The sequence below is a fragment of the Chlorocebus sabaeus genome, chromosome 29, assembly GCF_047675955.1.
Source record: "Chlorocebus sabaeus isolate Y175 chromosome 29, mChlSab1.0.hap1, whole genome shotgun sequence".
Classification (NCBI taxonomy): Eukaryota; Metazoa; Chordata; class Mammalia; order Primates; family Cercopithecidae; genus Chlorocebus; species Chlorocebus sabaeus.
This window is the reverse complement of record NC_132932.1, coordinates 20,073,224-20,091,665: the sequence shown is the minus strand read 5'-3', so window position 1 is coordinate 20,091,665 and position 18,442 is coordinate 20,073,224. Positions and strand designations below refer to the sequence as shown.

At 38.8% G+C, this 18,442-nt stretch overlaps 1 protein-coding gene across 1 annotated transcript in view; it reads left to right on the top strand.

Annotated features, from left to right (window-relative positions):
- AGBL1 (AGBL carboxypeptidase 1) overlaps positions 1 to 17,574 on the top strand; it is a 39,176-nt gene extending 21,602 nt beyond the window's left edge. The window contains exons 9-10 of the mRNA XM_037987748.2: positions 1,480 to 1,624; positions 17,297 to 17,574. Of these exons, the coding sequence (XP_037843676.2) occupies positions 1,480 to 1,624; positions 17,297 to 17,458 (307 nt within the window). The 3' untranslated portion in view covers positions 17,459 to 17,574. The remainder of the gene's footprint in view (positions 1 to 1,479; positions 1,625 to 17,296) is intronic.
- The last annotated feature ends 868 nt before the right edge of the window (positions 17,575 to 18,442 follow it).

Sequence of the window (18,442 nt, the reverse complement as noted above, 5' to 3'; positions counted from 1 at the left end):
ACTTTGGGGCAATCTGGCAAAGTAGTCTCAATTAAGCATTGCGATCCATATCACACCATGTGGGAAGACACTCTTTTGAAATTTCTATTTCTGTAGGCACAAAGGAAATGGATTCTATTAATACAATGCCAAAAACCTGGGTGTGACAGCCACTTGGGGCTTATGTTGTTACAGGGTACCCTCCTTTCCCTAGCATGACCAAGGCTCTAGGTTGCCATGTTGACAGAAGCTGAGGCAAGATAAAGGTATCAGGCCATAGTCAGTGGGCTACCAGCTTGCCTTAGTCCCATTCCTAGGTGTATAAATATTGAAAAGCCACAAAACCATGAGATTTTCTATCTCTTTCTTCCATGCTTGCTTTTTGCTTAGGTAGGGAGTGGCATGAAGGTAGCAAAAAAGTAGAAAAGAATAACCTATGTTTTTTATATTTTTCAAGAACACACAAGAATAATTACCTACTATTTCTTCCCTTCCCCTTCCCTTTCCCCCAATAAAACCAAAAGCACAAAGGACTAGTAAGCCAACGTTGTAAATGTTCAAAGGTGGAATTACATCTCTTGGTGTCCGGGTGTATTTTGCATTATAATGCAGCCTTGATGATAACATTTCTCAGGAAAGCCTGCGCAGCTGTCTGAGCATCAATTGGCAGCTTGTGGGGAAAATATTGCTTGGAATGGACTTCTGGGTGCAATTTTCTTTGATACTGTTCTCTGAAGTATCAAAATTGGTTCTTCATCTTTGACAAAGGAAAATGTGCACTCTCAAACCTTACGAAGCTGAACCACATTTGAGGTGACAAATATATTCCTTTGGGAAGAAAGCATTGTACAGTGGAAAGAACAAAGCCTTTGCAGTCAGAGAGATCTGGGTCTCAGTCCTGTATCTACCATTTCACTTTCAGGCCTTTGGCAAATTAACTTTTCTAAGCTTTTGTTTCATCATCCACACGATGGGTTGCTGCAATAATAACATAAGACAACATATGTTAAATGTTGAATTGGAATTCGATATATCCTATGATGGCTGATAAATCTACTTGGCAGGTAGAGGGGAAAGGAAGGAGTTGTACCCTATGTGGTCTGGGGAGAGACAGGGATTGGGGGAACCCAAATTTGGATGATAAAGTTTATATCTCCAATGTAAACCCAGGAAAAACAGAACTGTTCACGTTTTCCTCGATTTTCTAGCTCAATGACTAGACAGCGCTCATTTTCAGACAGCAAAGAAAGGTTGGTAGCATGTATGGCACAATTGGGAGGCAGATGGGCCAGGCTATATGTTGCTGAACTGACTCATGAACTGGCGATAAGTTCACTTGTACATTTCCCTTTCCTCAGTTTCACCGGCAGAAATGTTTCAAGTGAAGGCCATTGTGCCAATACAGTATATAAGGCCAAGATTTATAGCATCTAGGACCCTAAGTGACCCTGCACCCCCCTCCCACCTCTCCCTTATTCTCTTCTCCTCCTCTCTCTTTAGAAATCATTATCGCCAGAGTACAGCTGCTGCAGGCGGAGCATCTGGGAAGTGCTACTATACCCTCACCTTTGCTGTCACCTTCCCACACAATGAGGATGTCTGCTACCTGGCCTACCACTATCCCTACACCTACACAGCCCTCATGGTAACTTCCTCTTTACAATATCACTCCAGCAGGACTGAAGGGGCTCTCTGATGTTTTCCCGAGAACATTTTCGAGACCCTGATATCCTGATTGGGGGCGGAGGAGGGTGTAGGGAAACTATGGCCTTCCTAAGGGAGCCAGGTTTTGTTGTCACTGACTTGGTGGCTTTCTATGTGTCCCATCTCCTTCCCTGGACAAAGCACAAGGCTGAGCCTTGATCAGTGACATTCCGAAGGCCCAAGTGGTCTGCAAGTTGGGGCAGGACATGGGGACATTTCTTAAGAGACTCTATGTATAGCAAGTCAAGTAAAGTATGAAGTAGGTTGGAGTTGTATGGGAAGCAAGACCATACAGGTAAACTGAAATGCAAATCTGAAGAAAATTCAGTCATTCAGAGGAATGGAGAAAGCAGGAAGGTAGAGCTTGGGAAACTTCTGAGTCTGTGTGCAAGCAGCCATGCCAGCATCTCCAGTGGTTCTGATGACCATGAGCTGGAGGTGGCTAGCAGGATCCAGAGTGGAAGAGAAAAGTGTAAGAATAAAACACTAGATCATTGCAACAGACAACCACAATCTTTTTATGAGGGAGAGTAGGAGAAGTCAGGGCAGACTCACAGTTAGTATTCCTGTGTTCCATAAGGCCCTGCAAAAAGTTCGCAAGACTATTGTGAGCAAATGGACTGCTTAACCCATGCAGTTTTCTGTCATTTGAAAAAGCTGACAAACTATCCCTTACTGCTACCATTTTGTGGCTATCCTAAGGATAAATGAGCTCCAGTAACTTCTATAAAGCACTTTCATCCTCTGTGTTAATGTAAAATGTTATTAGCATATTTATAATCATATGTGTTTATATGAGTATATGTATCACTTAGCCTGAAGGATGAGCATTTTCATTTTAAGGCTGTGATAAGGAGTTGGAAAAGATAATAACCAAGAACATCTTTTCCTTCAGAAGGAATGTGCAGGTATAAATGGGAATTTTTTGCATAGAGAAGGCATATCTTGCACCACTTGGCTCACTGCTTCATGAAAGTGCATCTGTCCTCTTCTCCATATGTTGTCTTGCCTAAAGAGAGATTTTTACTGTTTTCCAGATTGCAAAAGATACACAACTAGTATTATTTGTGTATCACACTCAGAGAGCTCAAGAAGTTAATCCAAGTAATGTGCATCGCAAGCTAGGCTGTAACAAGCCACATTTGTTATACAACATGTTTTGTTGCCTTTAGGGACACAGAACAGGCAAGATTCATGATCCCCCTTCAACAGTTGTTTTTACGGCCTTGCCTGTGAAACGCTCCACATGAAAAGTCTACTGTGGGCTGGGCGCAGTGGCTCACTCCTGTAATCCCAGCACTTTGGGAGGCCAAAGGTGAGAGGATTGCTTGAGCCAGAGTTCGAGACCAGTCTGGGCAGCATGGTGAAACCCCATCTCTACAAAAAATACAAAAATCAGCCAGGCCTAGTGGCATGCACCCATAGACCCAGCTACTTGGAAGGCTGAGATGGAGGATCACTTGGGCTCAGGAGGTTGAGGCTGCAGTGAGCCAGGATCACAAAACTGCATTCCATCGTGGGCAACCGAGTGAGACCCTATCTGAAAAAAAAAAAACAAAAAAACAAAAAACCAAAAGCAAAAAAAATCTCCTAGGGAAGGGGATTTCTTTTTAAATATGTGTTATGTGTTTGCCTTTCCCATTGGGTAAGGGATCTTGGATCTAGGACACTGTTCTTTTCACTTGTTAGAGTATCTTGGACTCTGATAAGGTCCTGGTGGCCATTCGTATAAAACATTAGAACGCAAAGGGGTTGGTGAAGTTGTCTAATTCACCCTTAACATTTATAAATGCAAGAACTGAGACCTGAAGTCCCACATTTAGCTAGCAGCCATGCAGGGACAGAACATCAGCCTTTGAGGTGTATTCCTGTGGTGTTTCTACTCTCCTGTAGAAAAGTGTAGAAGAAATTCCTAATTTCTGCTCCGGGGTCAGATCAGTGTCATTGCTTGCTATTACATTCATAAGCTACTAACACATGCAGTCGTTTTATGAGTACATGTAGTCATCATTGTGTGATGATACAGACATCTCTAATGTTTGAATTCAAATCACCAACCCACAGGTTATATCTTTAATGCTGAGTGCCGTGGATGTGGTTCCCCTGAGGGATAATGTCTCTTTCCAAACATGGTCTAATTCTTACCCTAAGATGCTCCAGTGGGTTCTTGCTAGGTGCCTACAAGCTGATTCAAATTGTGTACCCCTTTCAACCTGGCCTTGACTTGATGGTACCTAGTTGTTTACCTTGTACCTCTGGGTCTGCTTACCTTCTGGACACAGTTTCAGATCAGAATACAACGCCTAAAATTTGCAATTGGTAAATAACTCTAAGAACCACTGGGTCAGGGGTCAATGAGGAGATGATTTCATCTTAAAGGGAAACAAAAACACACAAAAAAGAGGACTCCCCTCTCTGCACCAGTCACTTAGTTTCACTGAGAGGGAAACAGAGGCCTTGTTAATTGATGCTTATTGAATTGACTTGTTACTGTTAACAATATTAATAACTATTACTGTTACTATTAATTACAATAAGCTATAACTACTTATGACTTTTTATTGTTACTTGTGAGCTTGCTGACTGTGAATGTCTTCCACCACGGAAGTTTGTGGAGAGTTAATGAGAAAGAGGGATAACTTATTTCTCCTAACTGAGCAAAACAGGGTTAGAAAGACATTTTGTTACTTGAAAGTGGCAAATGTATATTCTCAATTTTAGGTTTTACATTTCCAATAACTCATGGTCTTTGTCCTCTCTAGGTTTAAGACAATAATTGACTCTGTGACTTCTCTTAAAAAAACTCTTCCTTCCATCATGGACAGAATGAGTACATTCTGTAATGTACACTAGTCATTTTTATTTTTGGACATGTCCTGAGGAGAAACAGTTTTTCTTCCAACAGATCAGTGATAAATTAAATGTGAATGATACCCCAAAGGGAGAATTAACTGTATGTTACTTGGGGGTTATGGTGAGGGGTAGAAAATACGTTTCCATGTGGAATTCATAATTTGCAAGACTCTTATAATATGGATTACATTTAATAATTACAGACATTTTTATAGCAAAGGACTTGTGTGTTGGATGTTTTTCAATGTGAATACAATTTTGAAACTTTCAAAATTTTATTATTCTCTTATAATAAGAAAATTAGTATTTGGTTCTTTCAAATGGATATTTCCAGATGCTTGCCAGTAAGTCTGTTGGATAATTTTTCATATTATAGCATTAAAATACAGCTAAAATAAAGAAATACACTATTGTAATTCTGAAACAAACAAAAAAAGCTCTATTTTAATCAGTTGTATCAAGTTATCGGTAATTGTAATGATTGTTAAAGTGTTAGCAATACTCGTTAAAGTATTAGAATTATGTTATAAATAGCCCTTAGGTAGCCAGTAGTATTGGTTGCAAATGGGGCCCCAAGAGAGTTTCTGATGAATATTTTAGGAGGTAAAAAATTGGGATCTCACTGAGAACTTATAACTGTGTGAAATGACAAGAGACAAAAAAAGTGGTCATGAGTAGAGTCCATGGATTGGGAGAGCTTAAGGATCTTAAAGGATAGAGCAGAATTTTTACCAGACACGTATACCCACTGTGGAAGATGTGAATACTGTTATCTCCAGAGACAGAGGGTGGCAGGGGAGGGGGAAGAGAGAGAGAGAAGAAAGAAGAAAGAAAATAAAAGAAAAAAGAAAGGAAAAAGAAAAGAAAAGGAATTAGAATGCCACATGCACAGTATCTTATAAAAGACTCAGAATAAATGAAGAGTTTAAGAAGTGTCAAGTGGGAGATGTTGACTTACATGTGGCAGATCAAAGATGTAATGAACAGGTCATAAATCAGCACTGTCAGGTAATCAGTAGACAGAGATCCATCCTTGTATAGGCCAAACAAATGACAGACCCCAGTAAAGGTTCTTTTTTTTTTTTTTTTTTTTTTTGAGACGGAGTCTTGCTCTGTCACCCAAGCTGGAGTGCAGTGGCCAGATCTCAGCTCACTGCAAGCTCCGCCTCCCGGGTTCATGCCATTCTCCTGCCTCAACCTCCCTAGTAGCTGGGACTACAGGCGTCTGCCACCTCGCCCGGCTAGTTTTCTGTACTTTTTTAGTAGAGACGGGGTTTCACCATGTTAGCCAGGATGGTCTCGATCTCCTGACTTTGTGATCCACCCGTCTCGGCCTCCCAAAGTGCTAGGATTACAGGCTTGAGCCACGGCACCCGGCCCCAATAAAGGTTCTTGATGGTGAGGAGGTGAGCATGGAAAACCATTCTGAAGGAGCCAATATGTGCATGAATGGTAAAGTCTTTGACAACAAGGACATCTGAATTCCCTAAATACAGGGTCTTGGGCACAACGAAAGAAAGTTTTGAGGTCAGACAGACCTAGATTTTGGTCTAGGTGTTGTGTTTCCTTGCTGTGTAGCCACAGGCAAGCTATTTAACTTCTCTTAGCTCAGTTTTCTCATCTGTAAAATTGGAAACCAAAAAGCAGTGAACTACATAGGCTATTTTCAAGGTTAAATAGTTGCTAATTGGAAACTATTTTAGCAAAGTGTCTACATCTAGTAAGCAATACTAGATGGTAACCATTAAAGCATTTATTATTTTTTGTGATGATGTGTGATTATTTTCTCTGTTGGACTGATTGGAAGATACCCATTCCATAATTCATACTAAAATTAAAAAAAATACAAATGAAAGACCTCTCCTCAAAAATTACAAAGGATACTGATGGTTTTCTTGGAGTAGTTGATTATGATTATTTTTTTCTTACTCTTTTTTCCAAATCATCATACTATAGCTTTGCTTATTTTTAATGGACAAGGAATATTAAAACCATTCTTTCTTTATAATTGACAAATCTGTGAGTAGTTATGTAGAGACTAATCATTTCTCACATTTTTAAAGTTAAGTCCCTTTAAGTTGGGGAGCATAATATTGGCAGACTGGGACAGTTTGAGAAAGTTCATCAGAACATGCCTGCAGCATGTTCTTGTGGCTTTTATTTAGCTTAAATGTGTTATTTGTTCTTGTCTTGTGATAAGAAGTCTTTGATTCTCTGATGAGTATGTTTAAGTTAACAACTGAGATCTAGGCAGGAGACAAATAAAATAGGCTATCTCCTTAGGAGTGGACTTTCTTCTAAATTAGAGGAACAGAGAGTGCAGCAGTTTAGGGGATAACAATAGAAAATGAATGGTTTTTGAGTGCACAGTGCTTCTCACTTTATCAGTAGACATCAGCAGGTTACCCTGCTGAGGTCAAGGAAGTCTTTTATCGAAGTTTTAAGGGAGTAGTTGATAAAGGAAAGGGAGACTGAGGACTCCTGTGGAGAGACACAGGATGAGGCCGCAGGCTAAAGTTATCAGCTTGATATTGTTCACAGACAGGATTTTCTTTTAAGAAGTCAATCTCTCTGGGGGTTTCTACAATTGCCTTGAACTCATTCACATTTTTATAAAGAAACCCACCCATGTGGCTTCCACAGGGCTGTAATTACAGTCAATTGGCACATGCATTCAGAGGTCCTACTTTTCTCATCAATGATCCCCACAATATCCTATTAGGCATAACTTTTCTGGACCTGAGATGGGAGATCATGTTTAGGAGAACAGGACAAAAACATTTTTGCAAAAGGAAATCCAACAGAAATTTATACTTGGTTTACTTCTAGCAATCTTTTGTATGACTGAAGCCAAAATAATCCCCTAAAAGTAGAAGTGTTAGATACTTGCTGGACCTGATGGCAGGTCCAACAGGAGGGAGATTTCATTGAGGGGTGATGGATCCATGAAAAATTGCAGTTTACAGAAAATGAGTGATATGGTTTGGCTGTGTCCTCACCCAAATCTCATCTTGAATTGTAGCTCCCATAATTCTCACATGTCGTGGGAATTAATCGAGTCACGGGGGCAGGTCTTTCCCATGCTGTTCTCGTGATAGTGAATAAGTCTCATGAGAGCTGATCGTTTTACAAAGAGGAGTTTCCTTGTACATGCCCTCTTGCCTGCCACCATGTAAGACATGCCTTTGCTCTTCTTTCACCTTCTGCCATGATTGTGAGGCCTCCCCAGCCATGTGGAACTGTGAGTCCATTAAACCTCTTTCCTTTACAAATTACCCAGTCTCAGGTATGTCTTTATTAGCAGCATGAGAATGGACTAACACAGTGAGCTTAAGCTAAAAGAATATTAGGCATTTGTTGATTTGTAATATTATTGTGGAAAATGTAATAATAATAACAAATTAAAAGAGAACTCATGAGAGAAGAAAACTTTCAGGCTTTGCCTTCTCCCACATTTGCTACTTGGGAGCCTGTCCAGCCAACACTATTTTGAAGGACAGTGTTCGTGTGCCCTATGATACCTTTTTGACTTTTTGTCTCTCATAGCTAATAGTGCTTGGTGGCTTCTATAGACCAACCTTCTGCCTAACCTGCTTCCCCATATCTGATTTATAAAATCTAGATTTTATTATTTTTTTAAAGTTTGATATCAGGCACCAAAGAGCTATGGCTTAATTGTAATATCACAGAATGATGATTACTGCTTTTTGTTTTTCATTTATTTGTTCCCCCTTTTCCCTTTTTTCTTTTTCTTTTCTTTTTTTTTTTAGCAGATTGTGTTATTTATTTTTATTTATGAGTTTTATTTCATTTTTAATTAACAAATAATACTTGCTTATATTTATAGGGTGCAATGTGATGTGTTGATACATGTATATGTTGCAGATTGATCAAACCAGACTAATAAACATATCTATCACCTCACATATTTATCATTTCTTTGTGGTGAGAACACTTAAAATTACTTTTAGGGATTTTGAAGTAATTCAGTATATTATTATGAGCTATGATTACTGTACTATGCAATGGATGACCAGACCTTATTCCTCTTGTCTAATTGAAATTTTGTACCCTTTCTCCAACATCTCACCATTCCTCCCCTTTGTTTCCGCTCCTCCAGGCTCTGCACCACCATTCTACTCTCTACTTCTATAAGTTTGACTTTCTTATATTCCATGTGTAAGTGAGATCGTGTGGTATTTGTCTCTCTGCACCCATCATTTCACTTGGCATGTGTCCTTCGGGCTCATCCATGTTGTTGCAAATGATAGAATTTCCTGTTTTTTAAAGATGAATGGTAATCCATTGTGTATGTATGTATATAGGTATATGTGTATGTGTATATATACAATATATATGTGTGTATGTGTGTGTATGTGTGTTTAACTCCATCAGTGGGCACTGTGGTTGTTCCCATATCTTGGCTTTCGTGAATAATGCTGCACTGAACATAGGGGTGTAGACAGATATCTCTTTGATGTACTGATTTAAGTTCCTTTGGATATACCCAGAAGTGAGATGGCTGGATTGTATGGTAATTCTATTTTTAAGTTTTTGAGGAAACTTCATACTGTTTTCCAACATAGCTGTGCGAATTTACTTTCCCACCAATGGTGTTCAGGGTTCCAGATCCTCACCAGCACTTGCTGTCATTCATCTTTTTGATAATAACCAGTCTAACAAGTGTGAAGTGGTATCTCATGTGGTTTTATTTTGCATGTCTCTGATGATTAGAGATGTCGAACATTATTTTTTTGTGTGTATATCTGTTGTCCATTTGTATATCTTCTTTTCAGAAATGCCTATTTAGGCCATTTGCCCATTTTTATAGGGTTGTTTGTTTTCTTGTTACTGTGTAGTTTGTGTTCCTTGTATATTTTGGATATTAGCCCCTTATCTGATGTATGATTTGCAAATATTTTCTCCCAATTTGTGGGTTGTCTCTTTGCTCTGTGAATTGTTTCTTTTGCTATGTGGAAGCCTTTTAGTTTGGTGGAATCCTATTGTCTATTTTTGCTTTGTTTGTCTGTGCTATTGGGGTCATATTTAAGAAATCACTTCCCAAACTAATGTCATGAAGCTTTTTCCTTATGTTTTTGTCTCATAACTTTACAGTTTCAGGTCTTATGCTTAGGTTCAGTTGACTCTTATTTAAGGGATCAATTCTCATTCTTCCACATGTGGATATTTAGTTTTCCCAACACCATTTATTGAAGAAACTGTCCTTTCCCCATTGCATGTTTTTGGTACCTCTGTCAAAAATCAATTGACTAGAGGTGTCTGATTTTATGTTTGGCCTTTTGTTAGGAAAGCTTCACCATTGGCAAGGACCCATGTGGCCACAATAAAATGTAACAAACAGACTTAATGAGAGAGAGAGAGAGAGAGAGAGAGAGAGAGAGAGAGCGCAACCTCATAGAGATAATTCAGCAAGACAGTGTTTCCCAAAACATAGTCTGTAGCACTTCAGTCTCTTGAGATGTTTAGAGAAGAAAAGTTTAATGGTCATCTAAATTTATGAAGCACTTGTGCTAGTTTTTCTTCTAACAGTTCACAATGCATATTGAAATATTAAAGAATCTGAGAAATCTTGCATCCACGGAAATATTTTCATTTTCTTTAACTCAACATTTTCTAAGCACTTTGGCTATGAATTTCCTGCCTCCTCCATCTCCTTGTTCACACCACAGCACTTACTAACACACTACGGGATGTAGTTTGGGAAATGCTGCAACCAAGTTTCCCTTTCTGGCTTTAGAGCCTTGGAATCTTGATAGTAAGTGTGAAGCAAATTACATTTAGTCTGGATTTTGGTAATAAAGAATACTGAGAGCAGCTTTCACTCAAATGTTTATAAAAATCTTAAAAGTAATTTGTTTATGATCACAGAGACTATAATCTGAATCCAGCACTATCCATGCCTTCTTAACTAAGGAGCTGGAATTTTCCTTTTCCAGGATGACTTAGAAACATGACTGATATTCTGATGGAGACATTTCCATTCTTCTTCTGTGCCATCTCTCCTGGGATACCCAGATGTCTACTTCTTATATCAGGGCTTTAGTTAATAATTTAGTATTGATTTTTGTAACCTATGAATTTTTTTCCAATAAGCTTCTTTTAAGAGGGTATTTTCTATTCTCTAGTGGTTATTTTATTTTTGCTGTTTTGAAAACCGTTTTTATTTAAGTCTAATTTCATTTAATTGTCAGAAAATGTGATTTGTATAATTTCTGCTTTTTTGGGGGGAAGAATCTAATGAGTTTTAAATAGCTGTATGTATGATTAATTATTGCTACAGTTCCATGAATATTTGAGAAAAAATTTTTCTCTGGAAAGACAAAATTTGACATATGTCTACAAAAACAATATTGTTCAAATACCTTATATTATTATTTTTATGCAGTTGATTTATTCAAGACCCAGGTGCTATCTTAAAATCTCCCACTCTGAGAATAATTTTTTTCTCTTTCTGTTGTTTTTTGTGTTATATATTCTAATCCCATATTATTTGATTCTTAAGATTTATGAGTTTTATATGTTCATTGTGAATTTTGCCCTTTATCAAAATAAGATTTTAAAATCCCATTTAATGCACTTGATCTTGAATATGGCTTCGTTGTATATTACTATTGCCATGCCTGCCTTAATTTATGTTTGCTTATGCTTTTAGTTTCAATATTTCTCCTTTAAAATGTTTGAACAGAGGCAAACAAAATAAAGAGATAATATAAGAGCATTTCTCATACACATAATTTTTTTTCCTTTCTCTTTAAAACTACCTCTTATATACAACATGCTGTGGGATTTTAAAAAGTAATCCAAGTTTTTGTCATTATTAAGGCTGATTAGCCTGTTTATACTTAAACAGTTTTTACTGTTACTTGTCATTTTGGTTTCATGCTATTTTCCATGCTTCACTGCTGTTGTCTGTCTTTCTTTTTTCTTATGCAATGTGGACCATCATTTCTTTCATTTTTTTCACCCTCAGAGTTTATAATTTTACTAGTGCTTTCTTTTTACTGCTTAAAAATAGTATAATTGAACTTATACTTCTCCATTAACAATAACAGCTAACATTTATTGTTTCCTACATAACAGATGCTTTTCACATACATTATACGACTAAATTATAGCAACCACTGCATGAGATAGGTAATGATATTTTTATGTGCCTTTTAAAGATGAGAAAACTGAGTCACAGTGAGGTTAAATAAAAAATTTACATCCGTTTTTTCAGAATCTACACAACCAGAATGTCAACCCAGATTTCCTGCATTCCTTGGCTCATGGTACCTCCCTCCACCTTCAAAGCCAAAAATGGCAGCCTCTTACCTCTTTTTCCATTACATCCCATCTCGTTCTTTGACTCTGACTTCTTATCTCCTTCTTTCACTTATAAGGACCTTTGTCATTACCCTGCACCCAACCTGATGATCTGGGATAGTCTCCCCGTCTTAAATTTCCTAATCACATCTTCAAAGTTCCTTTACTATGTAAAATAACATCTTCACAGGTTGGAGGGATTAGAATGTGGGCATCTTTGGAGGACCATTATTCTGCCTACCACACCAACATAAGCAATAAACTCAACTCTGTTTTAGAGACCCATTGTTCTAGTGATATTCTAGAGAGTTTGCATTTGGCACAATACTAAGTACTGCCTTTCAATTTTTAAGAATTAAATAATATTTCTGGCCGGGCGCGGTGGCTCAAGCCTGTAATCCCAGCACTTTGGGAGACCGAGACGGGCGGATCACGAGGTCAGGAGATCGAGACCATCCTGGCTAACACGGTGAAACCCCGTCTCTACTAAAAAATACAAAAAAAACTAGCCGGGCGAGGTGGCGGGCGCCTGTAATCCCAGCTACTCGGGAGGCTGAGGCAGGAGAATGGCGTAAACCCGGGAGGCGGAGCTTGCAGTGAGCTGAGATCCGGCCACTGCACTCCAGCCTGGGCGACAGAGCGAGACTCTGTCTCAAAAAAAAAAAAAAAAAAAAAGAATTAAATAATATTTCTATATCTATGTAAGTCGAAAACATTAACATTTTGTTCCACCATTTTCCTCCCTTGTACATCTCTTTTCAAGTTCATTTTAGAGCTAGGTGATGACATCAAAATTGTATAATGTGTATTGTCATCCTAAAGAATGATTTTTTAGTGTTTATGTTAATATAGTAACCATATTTTTATATAGTCATTTAGATGTAAGCTTGTTTAACTGGATTTTATTATAGTCTTTTTATATTGCTTTTCTGTTTGATTTGGGGGCAGCTGAAGTGTGTCTTCAAGTCCTTCTTTTCTTTCTTTTTTTTTCTTTTTTTAAGACAGGGTCTTGCTCTGTCACCCAGGATGGAGTGCAGTGACTTGATCTGGGCTCACTGCAGCCTTGACCTCCCAGGCTCAAGTGATCCTCCCACCTCAGCTTCCCAAGTAACTGGGACCACAGGTGTGCACCACCATGCCTGTCAATTTTTATGTATTTTTAGTAGAGATAGGGTCTCACCATGTTACTCAGTCTGGTCTTGAACTCCTGAGCTCAAGCAATCCACCGCCTCGGCCTCCCAGAGTGCTGGGATTACAGGTGTGAACCACTGCACCTGAGCCAAGTCCTTATTTTCAATAAAGATAAGGTGATATTTTGTCTGAGCTCCTATACGTTTGAGCATGTATGCTACATTTGCTGATGAGCAAAAACTTGGTTGGATATAGGTTTATTAGATTATAATCCCTTCTACTTTCAAGCTTTAAGCAGTACTTATTTCCTCTAGCATGTAGTGTTGCAGAAGAAATATGAGCCAAGAATGATTTTTTTGTATATATATATGTACAATGGATTTATTCATACACACACACAAACACACACACAAACACACACACACACACAGAGACACCACACAGAGACACATACATGTTTAAAAATAATCTTCAGTGTAGGGTACAAGTGTCATTCTATGCAACAATGAGCAGTGAGTTAAGATTGGCAATCAAACACACAGGTTAGGCTTTATCCAGAACTAAATTTACTATCCATAAGAAAGAATACAGAGAGGGCAACAAAACAGCACACATAGAAAGGGCTTAGTGAGAGTCTTTGGACTCCCAGGTACAGCTTACTTTGTCCTAGCAACTCCTCACTATGGAATTATATGGTCATGAGAGATTAGGTTGAGTGGAACATAACCATCTCAGACTAGGAATACTATCAGCCTTGGGCTTCCTTCAGATTTCATGATTAGCTAGTTGTCTAGGTTGTGTGTGTGTGCTTGTGTATGTGTAGTTGGTCATCTTGTATTCCCAGGGTATGTGGCTCCTTCCCAATCTCCAATGCAGTTGCATCTCATCAATACTTGATCCTCATTCCTTGATGGACAATCATAACAATTAAGTACAAAGATTTGATGAGATACACGGGCCTCTGCTGGATTCTCATTTATCTTGAATCTTGTATAAACATGCTTCTTATAATTCCTTTACTTAGTATTGTGTCAAGTCCTGGCTCTCTGGAACATCACAAGAACAACCTGTTTCTAAGACACAGTTGGGTTTATTGCTCATGTTAGCATGGTAGGCAGAATAATGGACCTCCAAAATTCCATATCCCAATCCTGTGAAGATGTTACTTTACACGGTAAGGGTACTTTGAAGATGTGATTAGGGACTTTGAGATGGGGAGATTATCCTTGATTATTGGATTGGGTGCAGGGTAATCACAAGGGTCCTTATCAGTAAAAGAATGAGATAAAATAATCAGAGCCAGAGAAAAAGATGGGACTTAATGGAAGCAGAAGTCAGTGATGCAATTTTTGGCTTTGAAGGTGGAGGGAGGTACCATGAGTGAAGGAATGCAGGTGACCTCTAGAAGCCGGAAAAGGCACAGGAAGACATATTGTATAGAGCTTCCAAAAGGAATGCAGCCCAGCTGACACCTTGAATTTTGCCCAGTGGGACCCATTTTAGACTACTGGCCTTCAGAACCATAAGAAAATAAATTTGTGTTGTCTTAACCTACAAAATTTTTGGTGATTCCAGCAGTAGTAGGAAACAAATTTACTAAAGGAGAAAGAATGGGACAGAATCTTACTAGTGTCTCAAAGGGCAGAGGGCAAGTTGGGGATATTTACTGATACCTTAAAGCCTGGCTTAAAGGCAGATATTTATTTAATGTAGGGGGGATTGATTAGGATTGGGTAAGGATCATGAAGTAATGGTTTAAGATTGGTGGACACTGTAAGGTAAGGATTTTGAAAAGAGGTGAGAAGAGGGATTCGAAGAATCTTGGCTCAAAGATGGGTTGATACTTTCTATTGAAGAGTTGATGGGATATTCCTGAAATGAAAAATATAATTTGTAATTTGTAATTTCTGTCTTCCCAGAGCAGTAAAGTTATGCTGATGAAGGTTGGGGAATAATAAAGTCATGTTAATGTAGACGGTAAGCTATGTGTAGGTAAATGATTTTGGTTCTCAGTTTTAAGGAGAATATGACTCAAGGTCAAATTTTCAGGTGTCCCCGAGGCTAGAGAAAGGCCATAGCATTATCTGGTAATCTTTTCTTTTCTTGTCTCTTTTTCTTTTTCCTTGCAATTCAACTATTTCAGTAGAGTACAAATAGGTTTTAGTCTACACCTATTCAGATGTTGGGATTTGTACTTACTTTAGGACATTCTTGTTCCCTTGTGTAATAGTTGTCTATTGCTTCAGTAACAAATTATTAAAAATGTAGTAGCTTCAACAGGAACAGGTCCTTTTTTTTAAAAAAAAATTGTACAGCTTTTTAGGTTAGAAGTTTGACACGAATCTCACTGGGCAAAGACCAGGGTTTTGGGGTTGCATTTCTTCTGGAGGCTCTGCGGGCAGAATGCGTTTCCTTTCCTTTTCTAGATTCTAGAGGCCACCTGCATTCCTTGGCTGATGATGCCTTTCTCCATCTTCAAAGCCAGCAAGGGAAGACTGAGGTCTTACGGGGCCAGCAATGGTTCTCTGCAGCCAGGAAAGGGTCTCTGTTTTTAATCATGTTGTGATTAGATTGGCCCTAACTGGATAGTGCAGGATGACGTCCCCATTTCAAGTGGACCCTTAATCTAAGCATGTCTGCAAAGTCCCTTTCACCATGTAAGGTATCCTACCAAAGGTTCTGAAGGTGAAAACATGAACATCTTTGGGGGCCACTATTCTTACCATCTGTAGTAAATTCTTTCCACATGTAAATACTTCCTCTACCTTTTGAAGACACTACTTCCCTTTCCATATATTTTACATATTTGTCAATATTTTTACATATTCATTTTATTAAAACATTCATAAGTTTTTTTGTTTCATTTACCTATCAGGCTAGTTATTTGTCAAGAAACAAGGTGGGTGGTTTCTCCTTGGACCTCTTAATACCTACTTGATTGTGGAAAAAACTTTCTAAATTTTAAGCTGGGAGGATAATTTTTGGGCAGTGGTATTCTTGTGCTGCACAGGGGCAGTGTTTCCCTCTGGTTACTGAAGTCTCCACTGTCGGGGGATGCAGTGCGGGTGGGGGAAAATCTCTTAGCCTCTTTATGACTGGTGCCCCTGTTTTGATTAGGGAGAATTTCTTCAGAATTCTTAAAGATTGTTAACCAGGGGCTGGACGTGGTGGCTCATGCCTGTAATCCCAGCACTTTGGGAGGCCAAGCGGGGCAATCACCTGAGGTCAGGAGTTTGAGACCAGCCTGGCCAACACGGCAACCCCCCCCCAACTAAAAATACAAAAATTAACTGGGTGTGGTAGTGGGTGCCTGTAATCCCAGCTACTCGGGAGCTGAGGCAGGAGAATCGCTTGAACCTGGGAGGTGGAGGTTGCAATGGTCCGAGATCACACCACTGCACTCCAGCCTGGGCAATACAGTGAGACTCTGTCTCAAAAAAAAAAAAAAAAAAAAAAAAAAAGGTTGTTAACCAGGTGTACTAATTTCAATGGCTATTCCATTTTTGTATTTGTTTTTTAAATGAGTATTGAAATGGGGAGGTATGGTAGGAAAATCTGTTGCTATTTGTTACTTGTTCTTTTAGCTTAGCAGTCCACCTGGATTAATCACGTCTATTATTTTTTCAATGTGCTCACAATTCTCCCTATTACTTGGCCCTGTGATACTATGTGCTGTTGAAGTTTTCTGTCTCATTCTCTCCAGTGTTCTGGGTGTGTTCTATTTTCATGATAACCACATTTTTTTTTTTATTTTAAAGAAAGCATGCTTAGATTTGTCTCTTTTCTTTTTACATTGATTGCTATTTTTTTATTTGTACAAATTTATGGTTACATGTGAAGTTTTATTACATGCATAGATTGAGTAAAGTTGGTCAAGACAGCACTTTCAGGGTATCCATCACCCAAATAACGTACATTGTACCCGTTACCACATTTCTCATGATCCTCCTCCACCCCCTCCCTGACCCTTCTGAGTTCCCATTTTCTATCATTTCCTTGTATGCCACAGTGATAGGAAGAGGACTTTATGCCCCTGCCCGCCTCCCTCTTGCTTTCAGGGCAACTTGAAAACAGATCTTCTATTATGCCAAAACATGCAGGTAGGATGCTTCCTGCTCAGTCTCACTGAGCTTCTCCTAGACAGTAGAAATAGTCTCCTTTTAATTACTCAAGGCCCAATACATAAAGGACAGATTAGATTAACAACAATACTTTTAAACTATATGTAAGCCGTTGTTGTTTTCTATTACTGTTGTTATAAAAAATGTTGATAATATACATGCCTGCTTTATTTCTGCTCCAGACTCATCTTGACATCCTGGAAAAGAGTGTCAACCTCAAAGAGGTCTACTTCCGGCAAGATGTTCTCTGCCAGACTCTTGGAGGGAATCCGTGTCCCTTGGTGACCATCACGGCCATGCCTGAGTCCAACAGTGATGAGCATCTAGAGCAGTTCCGTAAGTAAAATGGGATCCTCTTCATGGAAGATTTGACTAAGGGTGTCCTTTATAGTCTTGGAAGCATTCTGTCTCTTTTAGATCAAAATCTCCATAAAAGGTTGGAGACTGTCTGTCTTTGTGGAAATACACCCCCGACTCTTATTGGTGTGACACATAGGTTAAACATTAATGTTGCTCTGTTGTTAAAGAGAGAGAAAATGAAATGAATTCAAACTGTCAGGGAGATGAAATGACAGTTTGCTAATGATGGTCACTTCCTCTCTTAAAATGGAACCAGGACTCTGAATCATATTTTCCAACTTCTAAGCCAGGGACTTTTCTCACTGTGCTCACTGCTGTTATGTGACTCTCATTCAGTCAAAGTTTGGAAAGAAAGAGAGTTGAGTTTTTAAGCCCTGGCTAAATAATCCCCTAGATGACCTGAATACCATTTGTATCTGCAGGTATTTGTATCTGAAGATATGAACAGGCTCTAGCTAAGAACTTTGAAACAAAGTTGAAGTCAAACTCATGCACACACATGCAGACACACACAAATATACACATACGGACACATACACAAACACATAGACACACGTAGACACAGACATGTACGCAGACACACACACGCACATGCATGTCTTTAAATGTTGGGCTCCTGTGCTAAGTGCGTATGTGTGACTGACCTGTTACCAACTAGCTTTTGAAAATGACATCTAACATCGCTTCAGAACATAGGTTGGGAAAAAAAAAAAAAAAAAAAAAAAACCCAAAGAATGAAGAATGTTTTGTGATACAGAGAAGTTTTGAAGATTAAAGAAGAGACTGGGCACCCAGCTTAATTTATCCCCAGAAGATACAGCCTTCCCTGATGAAGATACAGTCTTCCCTGGTGAAGATACAGCCTTTCCTGGTGAAGATACAGCCTTCCCGGTGAAGATACAGCCTTCCCTGATGAATTGATAGCCTCATTCAGGTGACTGTTCGGTGGATCAGAATTATATTTTCTC